This window comes from Nomascus leucogenys, chromosome 7b (assembly GCF_006542625.1).
Source record: "Nomascus leucogenys isolate Asia chromosome 7b, Asia_NLE_v1, whole genome shotgun sequence".
Taxonomy (NCBI): Eukaryota; Metazoa; Chordata; class Mammalia; order Primates; family Hylobatidae; genus Nomascus; species Nomascus leucogenys.
The window spans coordinates 105,505,713-105,525,700 of NC_044387.1; the positions used below are offsets into that span (position 1 = coordinate 105,505,713).

The 19,988-nt window shown below is 41.4% G+C and overlaps 1 protein-coding gene across 2 annotated transcripts in view; it reads left to right on the forward strand.

Moving 5' to 3' along the window:
• Nucleotides 1–19,988, forward strand: part of SNX25 (sorting nexin 25) — a 117,619-nt gene that overhangs the window by 26,188 nt on the left and 71,443 nt on the right. For both annotated transcript variants that reach the window (XM_030816389.1, XM_030816390.1), the window contains exon 5: nt 15,150–15,220. In XM_030816389.1, coding sequence (XP_030672249.1) covers nt 15,150–15,220 — 71 coding nt within the window. The remainder of the gene's footprint in view (nt 1–15,149; nt 15,221–19,988) is intronic.

The following is a 19,988-nucleotide window of genomic DNA, read 5'->3' on the forward strand; positions in this document are numbered from 1 at the left end:
TGGCAGTTTTTTCCCTAGATTGATTGAGATACACATGACCAATAAAAATTCTGTATATTTAAGGTGTACAGCGTCATTTATTTATTTAGAGACAGGGTTCACACTCTGTCACCCAGGCTGGAGTGTAGTGGTGCAATCACAGCTCACTGCAGCCTTGACCTTCTGGGCTCAAGGGATCCTCCCTCCTGCCTCAGCCTCCCAAAGCGCTGGGATTACAGGGGTCAGCCACCATGCCTGGCTGATTTGATGTGTGTACACATTGTGGACTGATTACCGCAATCAAGCTAATTAACCTATCAATTACCTCACATAGTTACCATTTTTTGTGTGTGGTGAGAACACCTAGGATCAACTCTTAGTAAATTTCGAGTATATCATACAGTATTACCAACTATAGTCACCATGCTGTGTGTTTGCTCTCCAGAAGTTACTCACCTTTGTACGATTTAACCAGCATCTTCCAATCTCCCTACCACCTTCAGCCCCTGGTAACCACCATTCTACTCTCTGCCTTTAGGAGTTGGACTGTTTTAGATTCCACATGTACGTGAGATGATGCAGTATTTGGCTTATTTTATTTAGCACAGTGTCCTCCAGGTTCATCCACACTGTTGCCAATGGAGGATTTCCTTCTTCGTTAAGGCTGAATAGTAAAGCAGGCAGTCCAGGACTTGTGGTGTGGGGGCTCCATCCTTCTCAAGGACCCAGACTCCTTCCAGCTCACTGCTCTGCCATCCTGAGAGTATAGTCCAGAGTCTTCATGGTCCAGGGTGGATTCTAGAATTTCACCTGTCATATCCTAATTCCAGCAAGCAGGTTGAAGGCAAGGAAAAAAGATAACAAAGGTTATACATGGGCTGTCTTTTTTTTTTTTTTTTTTTTTTTGAGAGGGAGTCTCGCTGTGTCACCCAGGCTGGAATGCAGTGGCGCAACCTCAGCTCACTGCAACCTCCACCTCCCAGGTTCAAACGATTCTTCTGTCTCAGCCTCCCGAGTAGCTGGGACTACAGGTGCGCCCCACCACGCCCAGCTAATTTTTGCATTTTTAGTAGAGACAGGATTTCACCATATTGGCCAGGCTGGTCTCAAACTGCTGACCTCGTGATCCGCCCTCTTCTGCCTCCCAAAGTGCTGGGATTACAGGTGTGAGCCACCGTGCCCAGCCAACACTGGCTGTCTTTTAAGGACCTTTCTGGAAACTACTGCATGGTATTTCTGCTTTTATTTTATTGGTCAGAACATTTGAGATATAATGGGTAATTTTATTCTGGGCAGCCTTAGACCCAGTTAAAAAATAGAGGATTCTATTACTTAGAAAGCAGGAAGAATGGTTATGGGATATGCAAGCAGCCATTTTTGCTGCCATAGCACATGGATAGTTTAGTGAGGCAGAATAGCTCTACTTCCCACACAAGCGTGAGAAACATGCAGCTTTCCTGGACTCGAACTCTTTGCCAAAGTTAAAGAGATGCCAAGCAAATGCTCAAGAGGAGAAAACTTTGTTTTTTAAGCTACCATGTGTTGAATATCTACTATGTATTAAGCACAGCGTTGGATTCTTAATAATTATCATCTTTCTTGATCATTATAACAAGCATATGAATTAGGTAGTATTTTTTTCCTTCTTAGAGTTGTGGAAAGTAAACTGACTTGCCCAGGATCCCATAGATAATAAACAACAGAGCTGGGATTTGAACTCAGGTTGGCCTGACTTCAAATCCCATATTTAAGGCTGGGTGACTTGCTAGCCAGGTGGGCAGAAAACAGCAGTGACACAGGGCTCTAACTTTTGGGGGTTTCCTTCAAGTGTAGAGATAACCCTTTACTGTTTGTGAGTCTTGGCTGGCACTAAACCTTTGCACAGAGGACAAATAATACCATCAGAAGTGTTGACAGCTATTATTAGGACAGTGATAGACTGCCAGAGAGGCAGGTAGTGATAAAGAAAATCAGAGCAGCCTATTACTGCTGTAATTTTATTTACCACCAATCCAGTCTTTATTCGATGTTTCAGTTCTGGATTTGCTTATTTCTGACCCCTCATTTGAAGACCAACATGGAGAATTCTGAAAATAGCAGAGAGGGAATTTTAGTAATGGCTGAAAGCTTTAAAATTCAAACGATTAAGGATTATTTAGCTTGGAGAAGAAAAGAAGACTTTTTATCTAATACATACATAATACATGAGATTGAGGTGGTGGTTTCTGTTTTACTAGGATAAAGCAAGAGGAAAGGGGCATAATTAATTGATTAATGTAAAAGATTGCAGTTAAGTGGGTTACTGATGGAGCTTTCTATTTTGCTTATTTTCTCTTTAGATATTAAAGGAATGGATTTTTTTCTTTGAATTAGTTCAGGTCTGCTTGCACATGAAGATAATGTATTAAAACATGAAAATGCTTAAAATAGCATGCTTCTGTGAAGAACTTAAATTATTTGAATGTTCAGTGTTTTCAACAGTGATTCTGAAAATACATTGTGACTCATGAGCAGTAAAATAGGATTATGTTGTAAAGGAACATGAAATAAGAAATCAAGTGTACCTCCATACAAACTAATGCATCATGTCAGAAATCAGTGAGCACATGTAAACTGCCAAAGAAAAAGTTAGTGTGGGTGGACAAGGAGATGAAAAATCATAATGTATAAAACAAAAAGAATCCTGGCAGATTTTTATGAAAAGAATGAATGAATATAAATTTAGTTCCAAAAAAATTCAAAATGCGAGGCTGTTTATGAAAAATACTCTAAAAGATCTTTCAGTTTTATGAGAAAAGTTCATTGACTTTAGAATATACCTCCTTCAGTTGGTGTCTGAGAAATAGCAGAGGGCACATATCAGAGAACACACCTTATTTTCATTTAGCAAGAAGGATAATTATGTATTGGCAGCAATATAAAATTTGATGTAAGAAGGGGAAATGTTGGTATAAAGAAGTTTATGATCTCTCTGAATTTATTATGTTCTTGTAGTTGGAGCAACACTGCACTGAGGTGTGCATATCTGTTTTATGAATGAGTTAGGGTGAGTCAGTTTAATATAAAGTACTTAAGATATGGCACATTTCCCTCTATTAGCCATCACTGTAGTTGTTGTTATGATCATTAGACTGAGGATTGCAAATAGATTTAATCTTATTGTGAACAGTGATCAATTTCTAGTGGCCAACTGGAATGCAATATTATTTTTGGGGTTTGAGAAGCTCCAATAAATAACAGCACTCTTCCTCCCATCCCGAGGTCGGAACCGTTTTAAAGCCAAAGAAGAAAACAAACGACCAAAATGTCACTCATATTACTAATAGATAATGGAGAATGTGGCCTATATGTGCAAGCAAGCAGCATGCTTTCTGAAACAACCTCAGAGCCAGGTGTCGTGGCACACTTGGGAGGCTGGGGCGGGAGGATGGCTTGAGCCCAGGAGTTTGAGCAACAGCCTGGGCAACATAGTGAGACCTTGTCTCTTAAAAAACTTAAAATAAATAGTCTCAGGATTAGACCATCTTTCCCATCTAGCAATGCTGGATGAGAATAAGCCTCCTTGACCCTGCTTTCCCCTCCTGCCCTGTCTCCCTGGCAGGTCCAGGATCCACTTGCTGGCTGCCCTTGGAGGCAGAGAACACACACCCTTAAGAGGAAGGAAAAAAGAAAGGCTGTGCTTCTCCACATGCTCATTTCTCTTCCTCTGTGATCAGATAAAAAGCCTCCTCCTTCCCTAAGGAGGAGTAGGCGAAGGGTGGAGAAGGGCCAGAGATGGCACTTCTTATGTATGGAATGAAGCATCAAGAGCTGGGGGTGGGTAATGCTCTTCCCCTTTTTTATTTTTATTTTTCAAGAAGGAGTCTCGCTCTGTCGCCCAGGCTGGAGTGCAGTGGCACAATCTCAGCTCACTGCAACCTCCACCTCTCGGGTTCAAGTGATTCTCGTGCCTCAGCCTCCCAGGTAGCTGGGATTACAGGCATGTGCTACCACGCCTAGTTAGTTTTTATATTTTTAGTAGAGACTGGGTTTCACCACGTTGGCCAGGCTGGTCTGGAAGTCCTGACCTTGTAACCCATCTACCTCGGTCTGCCAAAGTGCTGGGATTACAGGCGTGAACCACTGCACCTGGGCCATCTTCTCCTTTAAAAAAGAAAAAAAGTGGTGCTAAGTCCCTACTCAAAAGAATTTTGTGACTCCCAAGGTCTGTTGAAGGAATGGTGGAGAAGAGTGGTAGAAGATGTGTGCTGGTCGTTTTCAACAACTGGCTTTTGGGCAAGGTGAGAGACCCTGACTTGTGGCATTTGCTGATCGCTGTGGTGTTAATACTCCAGCCATGGCTGATTTAAAGCCACCAGCATGACGTCACTGAGCATGGAGTTGGGGAGAGATTTGCAATAGCACACCATTACAGTATATAGAGTATTTCCAAAATACTGATATAAAAGGTGTAAATAACCTCACAAGCATATGTAATAATACAACTAATGAATAAAGTTATTAGGAAATGATGAGTTTTGAGTACTTATTACCTTTTAAAAAATAAAATTTATTTAATTGTAAGTTTGTATAATTTAATTTTTAATAATGATGGGTTTGATTTCTAAAAATTTAGCAGCCATGTCTCATGAGCAGGCACAAGACTCAGGGCTGGCTCCTGCACAGCACTGCGTGGTAGCCACATGTTCTGTCTTTCAATGACCCTGTACTATAGAGAAATGCAGTTCTTCCAGAGATGGAGGACGGCTAACAACGCAAGTAAACGTATGGCAGTCAATCAGGCACCTCAAGTGGATCCTGGCCAAGAGCTTGGGCTCAAGAGTCAGACAGACCTGGACTTAACAGACCTGGTTTGCATTTTTGCTTTGCTTCTTGCAAGCTGCATGACCCTGGGGAAGTCATTTAAACTTCGAGCCTCAGTTTTAACTGTGAAATGGAGAAAATACTTCCTACGTCCTAGGATTGTTGTGATAATTAAATGAAATGATGCATGGAATGAATGAATGTAGTTCTCAGGTCATAGTAGTCTTCCAGTGAGAGCTAAAAACTAGCAGTTACCGGGAGAAGGTAAATACACTTTCAGATCCTGACTTGAATAGGATTAATGGATGAGATGAGGCTACAGGATGGTATCTTATTTCAGAAAAAGTTCACTCAAAATGTAGGAGAAAGTCATTAGGACATTGTCAGTATAGAACATAAAACTAGGCAACTAAAGGTGATATTCAGTAAACATTCTGAATAAAAATGCTTAATGTAAGAATTGAGAATGAAACATACGAATGGTGCTATACGTATGAGTATAAATAAACATTATAGTCGTACTAACAGCTGACATAAAACTATGAGGAACACTAGTAGAAAATAGATATAGATAGCACAGCGAAAATGTTTGGTGTTTTTGAGGTTATCTAAAAGGCACCAGCTAGCAAGTAGTGATGTAGATTTGATTGTTTCTGTAACATGTAATTTCTGTAGGCTCTGGGAACTAGGAAATGAATATGTGGTAACATTTTTATTTTAGAAAGATAAAAATATAGATAAGCTTAAGAAAAGTATAAATACCATTTATACTTAATATTTCCAAATTGTTTAATATATATATATATATTTTTTTTTTGTTTGAGACGAAGTCTCATTCTGTCACCCAGGCTGGAGTGCAGTGGCATGATCTCGGCTCACTGCAAGCTCCGCCTCCCAGGTTCACGCCATTCTCCTGCCTCAGCCTCCTGAGTAGCTGGGACTACAGGCACTCGCCACCACGCCCAGCTAATTTATTTTGCATTTTTAGTAGAGACAGGGTTTCACCATGTTAGCCAGGATGGTCTCGATCTCCTGACCTCGTGATCCGTTCGTCTTGGCCTCTCAAAGTGCTGGGATTACAGGTGTGAGCCACCGTGCCTGGCTATAATATATTTTTATAATTATATACATATTATATATATAATATGTCTATTTTTATAATTTTATATTTTTATAGGGGAGAGGGAGACAGGTGTGCATGTGTATTTCCTAAGTTCAGGACACCTTACCCTGGGCTGCTCCAGTCCAGAACCTCCTACCTGATGTGACTCAAACAGTGTTGTAGGTGCATGGAGATGGTTTACTCAACCCTTGGGGTGGCTCTGTGATGGCTGGTTACCTCAGTGTTCTGTTCAAATATAATTTTTTTGAGATGGAGTCTCGCTCTGTCGCCCAGGCTAGAGTGCAGTGGCGCGATCTCGGCTCACTGCAAGCTCCGCCTCCCGGGTTCACGCCATTCTCCTGCCTCAGCCTTTCCGAGTAGCTGGGACAACAGGCGCCCGCCACCATGCCCGGCTAATTTTTGTGTGTGTGTGTGTGTATTTTTTAGTAGAGATGGGGTTTCACCGTGGTCTCGATCTCCTGACCTCATGATCTGCCCGCCTCGGCCTCCCAAAGTGCTGGGATTACAAGCGTGAGCCACTGCGCCCGGCCCTCAAATATAATTTTTTGTATGTGCTATGAATGGAAAAAGATTGGGAAGCATGCCTTAGTCTTTCTGTGGAATCAGCTGCCTTCTGCAACGCTAAAAAGATGGAAAACAGTTTTAAAAGCCTTTAGTGGAAAGAGCCTCTTGTAACTCTAAGTCCTAACTTAAAATACTTCCCCTATTTTACTCTTGACACTCCCTGCTTAATGCCATTGGACACACCTCTTGAAAATATAGCGCAAAACCTTGTACTTACCTCAGTAGTACTCAGAGACATAAACACTAAAATGAGACATTTTTTCTTTGCTCATAATACTGGCAAAGATTAAAAATTTGTTAACTAGCATTGGCAAGGCTGTAGGAAAATAGAATCTTGTGTTCTATTGGGAGGAGTATAAATTATTACCTTTTTGTGACACAATTTTATAGTGTGGAAATGGGAATTCTTTTTGATGTACTTATGACTTATAATAATTTATCTTAAGGAAATAATCATGTGTGGACAGATTTCTCCAAGAATGTTGCTTGCGGGGTTTTTTTTGTTGTTGTTTTGTTGTTTTTTGTTTGTTTGTTTCTCTGCTTTGTTTTGTGTTTTTAAGGCAGGGTCTTGCTCTGTCACCCAGGCTAGAGTGCAGTGGCGTGATCACAGCTCACTGCAGCCTTGACCTCCCGTGCTCCGTCAATCCTCGTACTTCAGCCTCAGCCCAGTCCCGAGTAGCTGGGACTGCAGATCATGCCACCATGCCGGGATAATTTTTGTATTTTCTGTAGAGATGAGGTCTCATTATGTTGCCCAGGCTGGTCTCAAACTTCTGGCCTCAAACTATCCTCCAACCTTAGCCTCCCAAAGTGTTGGAATTACAGACGTGAGCCGCCACGCCAGACTGCAGTTTTATTTAAACAGAGAAAAGCTTGTAATAATCAAAATGCCTAACAAGAAGGGTTTGGTTAAAAAGATTTTTGGTGTATCTATACAATGGAATACCATATATTGGTAATGGTGTTCCATTGTATAGATACAGCATTAGAATATTTAATTGTGCTGGAAAATATTAATTATAAATTAATTAATAAGGCTCTAAGGCAATATGTATAGCATAAACCCAGTTTTATAAAACAAAAAAATTTGCATAGAAAAAGGTTATAAAGATAGTCCAAATGTTAATAATGGTTAACTTTGAATGTTGTGCTTTGTATATTTTCTCCTTTTCTTCAATGAACATATGCTACTTTAGAGAAAGTAAAAAACTGGTGCAGACTGAGAAAGGAAAATCTGCCCAGCCATTTATCAGGCTGGTGTAACAGACAGTAAAGCCACCTACAAAGTAAACAGGAAACAGCATTTCTCCTAAGTACCTGCCATGGCAGTAAAATATCATAATGATCCCCTTCTTTGTGCTTTCGTATTCACTGAGAAACTTTGTTTTCAAAAATCTTAAACTACCACTTCCTGTTTGGAATTATGTCAGTAAGAATGACAGATTCTACTTTTGCCTGGATGATCTAAGTCAGCTTGACACAAAGAAGCAGCTTCGATTTGCAACCCAGATACAGAGCCACAGTTACGGGGTTTCTGGACTCAGTATATCTGTCTTACAGCTTTCAGGAAACAAGACCCTGGGTCGCCCAACATTGACCCCTTTACACAGCCCTGCCTTGAGCCTATCAAAATGCTGCTTCATTTAAACTTCACCTTCACTCCACCGTTCCCTGGAATCCCATAGTAATGTTATCTTTTCCCTCGTTTGGAGAGACGCCCCACAGGTTCCACTGCTACACTGTCTCTTGCTCTTTATGTGGGTCAGTTGACCTGATTTTGCTGGACTAGAGTGATCCTGGTGGTCTCAGGTTGATTGGGCTAAAATGCTTCTGTAATCAGGAAAAAATAAGGCTGCTTCAAATATATGCATATTTAACAAGCATATATACATACCATTTCCCTAGATAGTACATATCTAAAGACTCAGTAACTGTGTTAAGGAAGAATAATAATAATGAACATTTATTGAACTCTCACTGTGGGGCAGACTGTGTTTTAAGATTTTTGAGGTATTATCTAATTTAATGTGTATAACAACCCCATGAGGAAAAATTACTGTTATTACTCTTTTCTATAAATGACGATGCTTTAGTTTTAGAAAACTTAAATCACTTTGCTGGGATGGCATAGTGTGTGTTAGAAACAGGATTTGAACACAGGCCATCCAGTGTGAGAGCTCACATTCTTTACTACTCTGATACACTTTCTCAATGATCCAGCAGTCCCTTTTAGTAGTGCCATGGATGGGAAAAACTTCAGCTTAGCTGGCTAAAAGCATCATGGCTTTATTTCTTCACAAATTCTTTAACTGAAGTCCCTCTAACAGAAACATTCCTAGCCTGTGGCAACTCTGAAAACATTCTTATAAAATTCCTTAGGCCAGGTGCGGTGGTTCACGCCTGAAATCCCAGAACTTTGGGAGGCTGAGGCGGGCAGATCACTTGAGGCCAGGAGTTCAAGACCAGCCTGGACAACATGGTGAGACCCTGTCTCTATAAAAAACACAAAAATTAGCCGGGCATGGTTGTGCGCACCTGTAATCTCAGCTATTCCAGAGGCTGAGACATGAGAATCGCTTAAACCTGGGAGGTAGAAGTTGCAGTGAGTCGAGATTGCACCACTGCACTCTAGTCTGGGCAACAGAGCGAGACTCCGTCTCAAAATAAATAAAAATAAAAATTCTCTGGTTTTTCATAGGCACTCGTGATGTATATGGTATTCTCCATAATCTTGTTAATTTTTATAAAACATTGTTTTAAACCATTTATTACATTGCATACCTGAGACTAAGGTTTGGCCAGCCTTTGACTCTCCCATGAAATTACAGCATGTGCAAGTCCGGACAGGCTGGAGTGCAATGGTGCAATCTCAGCTCACTGCAACCTCCACCTCCTGGGTTCAAGCAATTCCCCTGCCTCAGCCTCCCGAGTAGCTGGGATTGCAGGCGCCTGCCACCATGCCTGGCTTATTTATTTATTTATTTATTTATTTTTTATTTTTAGTAAAGACAGAGTTTCACCATGTTGGCCAGGCTGGTCTTGAACTCCTGACCTCAAGTGATCTACCCACCTCGGCCTCCTAAAGTGCTGGGATTACAGGCATGAGCCACCCTGCCTGGTCTCAAATCTATAACTATCTAAGGTGATGACTTTGAAGTGCTGTGTAGCATTTCAGTGAGTTTGAGATTGTTGGGAAGTGTTCAGAAACACAAACTTGCTCTTTTTATTTAGCCAGTTGTAAAATACCAAAGAGAGATGAGGTGGCCACTCTGAGGAGCAGATGGCAGTTATCTTTGTGTGGCTTTTCCTTGTCACTGGGACAAAGGATACTGTAGGTAGGATCTTGCCAGAGTTGGAAAACAGCTGAATTCTTGTTATGCCTCTCCTCCCTAATACTTGACTTTACATTATCATTTTGCAAAACACATACCGACAATCTGTGCACTTTTGATCAAGGGAAAGTGTACAAATATCAGCCCTCCTGATTCTTGAACTGAACTCAGCACTTGCAAAGCCGTATCCTCCTTTGGAGAAAGAAAGCCGAGTGAGTGCCAGGTAACTCTGGAAGCCCGCGTCCCCGTGTCCTCAAGGATAGCCAGCATTTGGATGTGTTTGGATGTATATATTGTATAGTTTTGTTGAGAAAAAAACAAGAATGAAAAAGTTAATCATTTCCTCTTGATATCCAGTAACAGTGAATTAAACAAATTCAATAATCATCTTCAGATGCCCACTATGTGCAAAGTGCTGTGTGCAGAAGGTGTGGTGAGTAGTAAGATGAACTGGTTACACTCCTTGGATTCCACCCCCTGCCGTCAAGTGTTTGCAGTCTAGCACAGGAGACCCATGTGACTATAAGTAGCTAAGTAAGAAGCAAGATCCTAAGGCTGGAAGTGCAGTGTAAAGCACCAAGGAAGTGGGTAGGAGCAAATATTTTATTCTACAGCTGAGAACTCTTAAGAAAGCTTCAGAGAGGAATGGCCATGAATGGAGTGTTTAATAAGAGTTAATAAGATTTCAGCAGATAAGGGGAAATGATGGTGTGCAGGAAGAAACAGGAGTACTATTAAGGAGAAGGAGAAATATTAATGAGAAGGGAGTCAGGAAAGACCTGGAGTGTGTTCATGGTATCACGTATGGTCTGGTTTGGCAGAAACAGTATGCGGGAGGGATATAGAAGGCAGTAAAGCTGGAAAGATGATCTGGCATTGGCCATACTTATGTACTTAGAAAAACCCTAGAGAAGATAAGTATTAACCTATATTGAATTTTAGAGCAGCAGAAAAATGGTTAGAGCATGAGCTTTAGAAGACAGGCAGCCCTAGATTGTCATTCTGTCTCTAGGACTTAAAAGCAATGAGACCTTGTATAGATCTCATAATTATCTGAATTCTAACTTCCTTCTCTGCAATGTGGACATAATTATAGCACCTTATTATGAGGGTTAAGTGAGATAATGTAAACTAAAATATCTAAACAGGTACCCAGTACAATCTATGAATGTTTGCTGGTATTATAAGTTTATGGTTTCATTAAAAAAAACTTTAACTCTTTACTCAGATGGTGTGTATTTTCTTTGGTACCCTTGATGACTCATTTGTTCCAAAGCATGAATCACAAAGAATATCGAAAGAATAAATTGTTCAGAATATTATTTGTACCTGTTAAGTGTTAGAAATGTTGACTCTTGTTAATTTAGCTCATTAATATCTATTGAGTGCCTACCATATGTTTAGTACCAAACTAGGTACTATAGGAGAATATAAGACAGAACTCCTGTGTTTAAGAGGCTCTTGATTTAGTTGGGGAGAAAAAAGTAGCATGTCTTTATTATACACAAAACTATGGTTTTGTAGTTTTTAGCCTACATTCTTAGGCTCAAAAATATGTCAACATTCTTTGAAGGTGTATTAGGCCTTGAAATGACTGGGCACACCATTTTCTTTGTTTACAGCATTCTTTGTGGTAGTGTGACTGTTTAAAACAGCAATATGAAAGAGTAAATAGATACTACTATAGAGCAGAAGTCATTCAGGGTTTCAGAGAAGACAGATACTGGTGTGCATTATAGGGATGGGGAAGACTTGAGGGAAGAAGTAATATATGTAAGATCTAGGTAGGTGGACAAGTAGGAAGACTGCCTTCCAGCAGGAAACAAAGCATGAGACTGTAGTTTTGAGAGGGCAATATAGAAACCAGCCTGGCTTAATTAGGTTCACATTCATAGGGAGAAAAAAAATGAAGTTGTTGGATAATAGAGCCAGTGCCAAATTGTGAAGGGAATGCAGGCAGGAATGTGGGGTTATTCATTTGGGGAGGTGCAGGAGGTATTGAACAAGGGAGAGATGAGGTGAGTGGTCCCGTAGGAGGGTGTATTGACAGGTGCTCAGGACGGTTCGGATGGGAGAGAGGATTGAAGTCAGGGAGACAGACCATTTAGCCATTGCAGTGACCCACTCAGGAAAGAAGGCAGCCTGAAACGGTGGTAGCCGAAGGTGTGTAAGCAAGAAGCTTATTTAAAGGCATTCAAAGGACCATCCATGGGGCTTTGAAACTGATGTTTATTAGTAGTATATATACCTAAGATGATTTTGAGAAGGATGATGGTACTAGTAGAGAAATGGAAAGGTAAGGAAACCTTACTGTGGAAGAAAGAAGGTTAGTTTAGCTTGAATAGGCTTAGGTACATAGATACATAGATAAAACACCTTAGAAAAAGTTAAAAATGACTCATAAGTCTACCATTTTAACACAACTGCCCTTCATTTCATCTCTATTTTGCCTTGTAGCCCTGGCTCATGTATACACATAGATACATATCTGCAATCGTAAATCTATGTGCCATTTTTCATTTTAAAAATTAGTCTGTCATAAACATCTATTTTCATGTAATCTTTATTATATTACTGGCTGTGGATGCTTTCTGCTTCATCTGATATGTCCTGAAAGCAAGGACCATATTGGTGGTGTTCATTTCTGTGTGTCTAGAACATAAGAAAAGATTAAGAAATGTTTGTTTAATGAAAGCATTATTGGCCATACTCATTATTGACCATGAGTATTTTCATGCGTTTCTTTGCAGAACTTGCTACAACAAACATGTATGTGATAGTTTGGGCTTTGGGTTTTTATTTTGTTTTTTTTCTTTTGTTAAACTGTTACCTTATGATAAATACTTGAGATTGGAATGCTGTGTGGAAGCATGTCAGGTCTTCCTCAGAAAGCTCTCTATCAGTTGGAGTGGCATTTGGCCACAAGACAACTTGACATACAGCAACTTAAATGAGGCAGGTGTTTATTTTCCCCATGTCACCACATGTCCTGAGATTGGTAGTTAGGGGCTGTTTTGATGGTTCGTGATGTCATTGGAACCCTGAACTCCTGTCTTCTTATTGTGTCATCCTTAGCTTGTCGTTTTGTTTTTGTGTGTTTGAGACAGGGTCTTGCTCTGTTGCCCAGGCTGGAGTGTGGTAACACAATCATAGCTCACTGCAACCTCAACCACCCAGGCTCAAGTGATCCTCCTGCCTCAGGCTCCCAAGTAGCTGGTACTACAGGTGTGCGCCACCATGCCCAGCTAATTTTTTTTTTATTTTTATTTTTAGTAGAGACAAGGTCTCCCTTTGTTTCCCAGGCTGGTCTCAAACTCCTGGGCTCAAGCAATCCTCCCACCTCAGCCTCCCTAAGTATTGTGATTATAGGCATGAGCCACCACACCTGGCCTTTTTATGTTTTGGGGTTTGTTTTGTTTTGTTTTGTTTTTTAAAGAAACAGGGTCTTGCTCTGTTGTCCAGGCTGGAGTGCAGTGGCACAATCATAGCTCACTGAGACTTTGAACTCCTGGGTTCAATTGATCCTTCTGCCTCAGCCTCCAGAGTAGCTAGGACTACCGGTATGCATCACCACTCCCAGCCAACTTTTTAATTTTTTGTAGAGATGAGATCTCACTATATTGCCTAGGCTCTTGAACTCCTGGCCTCAAAGCAATCCTTCTGCCTCGGCCTCCTAAAATGTTGGGATTATAAGTGTGAGCCACTGTGCCCGGCCTGGCCTGTGACTTTTACCCTCATGATTTTAAGGTACTGCTGTGCCTTTATCCAGTTGCATCCTTGTTTTACACAGAAAAATGAGGGAAGGGTGAGGACTAAAGATGGAAAGGGCTTTTCCATGGAGGCTGCTTTTAGCCTGCTTTCCTGGAATCCCTACCCAGTGACTCCTGCCTGTCTCCAAGGCTAGAATGATATCACCTGGCCATCTCTGACTGCTGGGGAGAAAGCTAGTCTTTTTAGCTGGATATGTCACTTTCCCTGATCAAACTGTAGGTCACTTAACAAGGAAGGAAGGGAGACTGAACGTTGGGCAGGCAGCCGGCAGCGTCTGCCACCATCTCTTACTGGCATGGCAACACTGCTCCTGACGGCCTGCTCTGAGGTCATGAGAGTCAGCCACTGATGTTTATCTTATCCACATGAAAAAATAAGGTGCAAATTTGTGAGGAGACCACGAGTAGCTATGACTAAGATAAATTTGTCTCTGCGAGTAGCTATGACTAAGATAAATTTGTCTCTCCTCTGGGTTTTAGTTGAAAAGCAAAAGAATGTATGTAATTGTGTGCTCTAAAAGCCAGCCAGATATACCATTAAATCTTAGAACACTGCACAGTTTGTGTTCAAAGTAAAAATTAATGTTAAAGAACTTTATTACCAGCAGATGAAATCAATTAATTCATACAATTAAGGGCTAAGAAATACTCAGCATAAACTACTCTGATTAGGGCAATACTTAGTAACCATTAAAAGGCACTTAAGAATTTGGATTTGTAAAGCCCAGTTGAATTTATGCTCAAAATAGCTACAATTCCAGGGTTGTACTCAGCACTTAAAATGTAGAATTTTGTTTATTTTTCCTGACTTGGAGGTCTTCTCAGGCACACATATATATAGCTGGTGCTCTAATCTCATGCTTCTCAGCTCTCCGTGTGCCTTAGAATTGCCAGGGGAGCTTTAAAAATATTGATGCGAGTCCTGGTGCAGATACTTTGATTCTGTTGGGTTGGGACCGTCTTCTAAATGAGAAGCAATGAGGCAGTGCACTCAGGCAGGGCAATGGGGCTGCAGGGGAGAGGACAGCTCTGAGAACATTTAAGACAGCACCATCCAGTAGAGCTTTCTGCAGTGAAGAAAATGTTCTACTTGCACCACCCAGTGTGGTCCACAAGCCACAGGTACTGTGGAGCATTTGAAATGTGGCTAGTGTGATTGAGGAACTAAACGTTTATTGACTTAATTGAATAGCCACATGTAGCTCGTAATCACCTTATTAGACAGTGCCAATGTAAGAAGTAGAATCAGCTAGCTCTGCTCATCTAGGAGTATGGAGGAGAGGGAGGCGGAGCATAACCTCAGAGTTTCTACAGGTAGTTATGCTTCTGGTATAGGGAACAGAGTGGAGGTGAGGAGGCTCGTGATGTTTACATGAGGGCCTCAGAAGTGACTAGCACGTGGCATGGGGCCTGGCCTATTGTAGATGCTCAGTCCATGTCAGATTATTTTATTGAGGCTTGGGAAGGATTCACAGCTCCTGTGTTACATTTGTTTAGTATAAATACAGTCTAAAGTTATTTCTGAAAATAGTATTTTCTTCCTCTTAAATCTTTTTCTTTTCTCTTTTTAAAAATTAGGTATCAAATTGTAGTGGAAATAATCCAGGCGACTACAATTAGCAGCTTTCCCCAACTGAAGAGGCACAAAGGTAAGAGCTGGCTTGTTTTCTTCAGTTCTGCATCTGAAACGTCAGCTTGATCCCCGGGCTTCTCCCACCTGTCAGATCTTGGGCAAATAGGAGCTTTTCTGGCTTACATTTAAATATTTCAATTTATTAAAACAATACTATTACAGTATTAGAGAAGTAAATATAATTTCATCCTAACAACGTTTGTCTGTATTTCTGTATTCCCGTATAAACTTTATTCAGCTGCAGTCATAATTTTTAGAAGGTTAAAAACACTCAGTATATAATGTTTCTGTTCTGTTTTTAAACTAAACATGATTACATACTTTTTTCACATATTGAAATTTAATATTTCTATCTTGAAACATAACCTTGATGTTCATTTAAATGACTCCAAAAGTTGAGGTTTCATAATTTACTTAATCTTTTCCTTATTTTACTTTTTTAAGCATTTTTTTTTAAAGGAATTATAAAATCTTTTTCCTTTATTTAAGCGTTGGATTGCTAATAGCTTTTTCTCTCTTTCCACTCTTGTGTTGTAGGTTTTGTTGGCGGGCGGGGAGTGGGGGGTGGTGTATATATATATATATTGCTCTTTTGCTTCCTGTTTGTTTCTCTTCCAGTGAAGTAAGATTCTTTCCCAGGCATGACACCAAAGAATAATTAAGGTGTGAGGATGGCTCTCAACTCCCTTGTAGTTCGCCTGATGCTAGAATATTCCCCTTTGCATGTACAAAGGTAGAGAACGTGTTAACATCTAGAGTGCAGAGCAGGTCTTGCTTTGCAGCTCAGAGGCCACAAACACGGCTTTCACCTTGGAGAGCAGACATTCCACAAAAACCTCCAGGCCTGCCCAGGTCTCCGCCAAGGAGAGGGAGGAGAGTGCTAAAAGAACGGGGAAGAGTTGGGCCAAAGACATTAAAGCATGCTTTCAGGTTTCTCATGAGCACACAGAGGCAAAGGAAGCTTGGGCTGGGGACTTGGACCTGGGCTTGCCTCCCTGAGCCTGACAGAAGGTAGGAGCAAGTACAAAGCAAATATAGGTATACATTATGAAGAGGCACTGATTCCTCAGCTCAGCCTGTAAGGAAGCCTGTGCAGATATGTCCATTCAGCGGTGTTTACTGAGCACCTACTGAGTGATAATGATACAGTAGTAAACAAAACCTCTGCATTCCGATTCCCTAAACTAGGCTGGGAGGCAATCAGATAATCAACAAAAAAATACGTGTTATTTCAGGTGGTCACATGTTCCTTGGAGAAAAACAAAGTTGGGATGCGGGGAGCCCTGGTAGGGAGTGCTGGTTCTGCTGCAGGGGAGGTTAATTCTGCATTCAGTGAGTGAGCTGGGGAAGGCCTCACTCAGATGGTGGGCTTTGAGCAGCCGTCTGGAAGCCTGGGGGTATCTGGAGAAGGGGAGGTGCCAAATCCTGATGCAGAAACTTGCAGGGTTTGCGGAAATGGATGGGGCTGAAGAAAGGGAGAGAAGCCAAACACAAGCTCAGAGAGGCGGCAGGGAACCCAGTCATAAAGGCCCGACTGGTACTGCAGGGACTTGGGATTTTACTCTGAATGAGGATGTCTTTAAATGGGCCTTTGAGCTAAGGAGACTTGATCTGATGAATTCCTGCAAGTGTGGACTCTGTTCCTCTCCTTTTCTCCTTGCAGAGAAGATGCTTCACTTCCAGACAGATGGATAATTGTTTGTAAGAGAACACTGGAGAGGTGCGCCGCCTTGCCGCTGTAATCTTTTTTAGTGCCCTTCTTTGAGTTCCGTCAGCAAAATACCTTTCTTATTTTGTTATTCCATTAGTTTGCTAGGGCCACCATTAAAAAGTGCAAGCTGGGTTGTTTCAACAACAGAAATTAATTTTCTCACAGTTCTGGAGGCTGGAAGCCCAAGACCAAGGTGTCAGCAAGGTAGTTCCTTCTGAGAGCGGTGAGGAAGGACCTGCTCCAGGCCTCTCCCTGTCTGCAGATGGCCATCTTCTCCCTGTGTCTTCACACTGTCCTTCTTCTGTACCTGTCTTTCCTTCATGTCTACATTTTCTATTCTTACAAGGATGCCAGTCATACTGCATTGGGGCCCACCTAATGACTTCATTTTAAATTGATTGACTCTGCAAAGGCCCTGTCTCCAAATAAGGTCACATCCTAAGGTACTTGGCGTTAGGACTTCAGCATCTGAATTTATTTTGAGAGTGCAGGAAGGACATAATTCAGCCCCTAACAGTTACGTTACAGACATTCTGAGTGACGCTTGGTTCTTTAGTGTCTGTGTTTTCCATCTAAGCTGTCCTTGCAACTCTTTTGGGTATCCTGGCTTCCTTCTGTTGTTTAAGCACCGAGGAAAAGACAAACTAAGCACTCTTAGGGCCTTGGAGCCATTTTGCCTGGGACAGAAAACATTGGAGACTGGTTTAATTGCTTCTCTGAGGTTACTGGTTAGCAGCGATTGTCACCTCCAGCCTCTATGTCCGCCTAGTGTAATGCTCCAGTGGATTTTAATCTTCCTGCTTTTTGCAAAGTTAAACTGCTTAGAGAAACTCTTACATGCTTTGTGCTTAATACGAAACTTTAGCATGAGAATGTGTGTACATGTTTATATATAAGGACAAAGTAACTGGCAAGAATTTACTCTTAATATGGTGTATTCTGGTTGAATTTTAATTATAACTGAAGTGTTTGGTTTATTGTAAGTATTAGTTTCTCTCTGCCTAAAATGATCAAAAAGGTCAGAATCTAGTTTAAAGAGAATTTATTCAAGTGCAGAAGTTGAGGACTACAGCCAGGGACATACTGCCAGGTTGCCTTGAGTGCTGCAGAGAACAAAAGAGAGGCTCAAGTTTTTAAAGAAAAAAAGACAAATCAGGAAAGTGGGCAGTTACAAACGTTGTCAGGAATTCTCGTGGGTTTACAGAAATAACATCGGTTAGTGCTTGGCTGTACACAGTTAAACTGTAATGTGTATGACGTTTTATGGCTTAGTCTAGAGGCTGAATAGAAGTGGCTTCAAGAAGTAATTATTTAGCTCATGGGGAAGTGTGACATGACCTCTGTTACATTCTAAATGCCTTTCTGGCCCTGATCATTTAAAGGAGCTCACATTCCTTAGAAAAAAGATTTTTCTTTTGGGGAGAAGAGGGTTAATTGTGGCAAAATACACGTAACAAAATTTACCATTTTTGAGTGTACAGTTCTGTGGCATTAATTACATTCATACTGTTCTGTAGCCATCATTACCCCTCCATCTCTTTCATGTCCCAAACTGAAACTTCGTACCCATTAAACAAGAACTCCACCTTCCCCACTCCCCTCAGCCCATGGCAACCACCATTCTACCTTCTGTCTCTCTGAGTTTGACAAGTCTATGTACCCTCATATAAGTAGAATCATACAATATTTAAAAGGTTCTTCAGTCTCAATTCCTAGAGCTGCCATAGCAAAGTACCACAAACTGTCTGGCACAAACAACAAAAATATATTCTCTCACAGTTTTGGAGGCAAGAGGTCTAAAACCAAGGCTTTGGCAGGGCCGCGCTGCTTCTGAACACGCTGGGGGAGCCTCCTCTGTGTCTGTGCCTTAGCGTTCCATGTTGCTGGCAATCCTTGGTGTCGCCTGGCCTAGAGATACGTCACTCCAATCCCTGCCTCAGTTGTCATGTGATATTCTTCTCTGGTTTTGCCTCTCTATTTTCTCAACAGGGGCACTAGTCATATTGGATTGGGGCCCACCCTGATTAAACATGACTTTATCTTAACTTGATCACATTGGCAAAGACCCAAAGATCTTCCGAATAAGATCACTTTTGTAGGTATGGGGGTCGTAGGACTTCAACATACCTTTTTGGGAACACAATTCAACCCACTTCATTATAACTGGGTAAGTTCAAGTATAGCATTTAGTTCTCTTTTTTGTGTGTGAAAATGCTAGAAATATTTCTTTTCAGCAAGCTTTCTGACCACATTAAGATTTTCTACCTTTTCTCCTTTTGGGGTTAATTCTGGTATCAATATTTAGCTTTTTCTACATTAGTCTCTTTTAAGACTATGATAGGGTTCAAAGTTAGAAAAAAACACCTTGGCAAAAAGTAGACTGGCTGGAACTGTATAGGTAATTCCAGCCACCACATGCCTTCACGTCCAGAAAAAGACAGCTTCCATGGAATCAGTGCTCTGGCAAATGCTGCGGGTCTAGTAACAATGAAGGGAAGCACGGTGACAAGGGGAGAAAAGTAAATTGGACTTCGTTAAAAATGAAAAACTTGGCTGAGTGTAGTGACTCTTCCTATAATCCCAGCACTTTGCGGGGACCGAGGTGGGAGGATTATTTGAGGACAGGAGTTTGTTTGTTTCAGACAGAGTTTCACTCTTGTCACCCAGGCTGGAGTACAGTGACACAATCTCGGCTCACTGTAACCTCTGCCTCCCAGGTTCAAGCGATTCTTCTGCCTCCGCCTCCCAAGTAGCTGGGATTACAGGCACCCACCACCATACCGGGCTAATTTTTTTGTATTTTTAGTAGAGGTGGGGTTTCACCATGTTGGCCAGGCTGGTGTTGAACTCCTGACCTCAGGTGATCCGCCTGCCTCAGCCTCCCAAAGTGCTGGGATTACAGGCGTGAGCCACCATGCCCAGCCATGGACAGGAGTTTTGAGGCCAGCCTGGGCAACATAGCAAGACCTTGTCTCTACAAAAAAATTTTTAAAAATTATCCAGGTGTGGTGGTGCACACCTGTAGTCCCAGCTGCTTGGGAGGCTGAGCTGGGAGGATTGCTTGAGCCCAAGA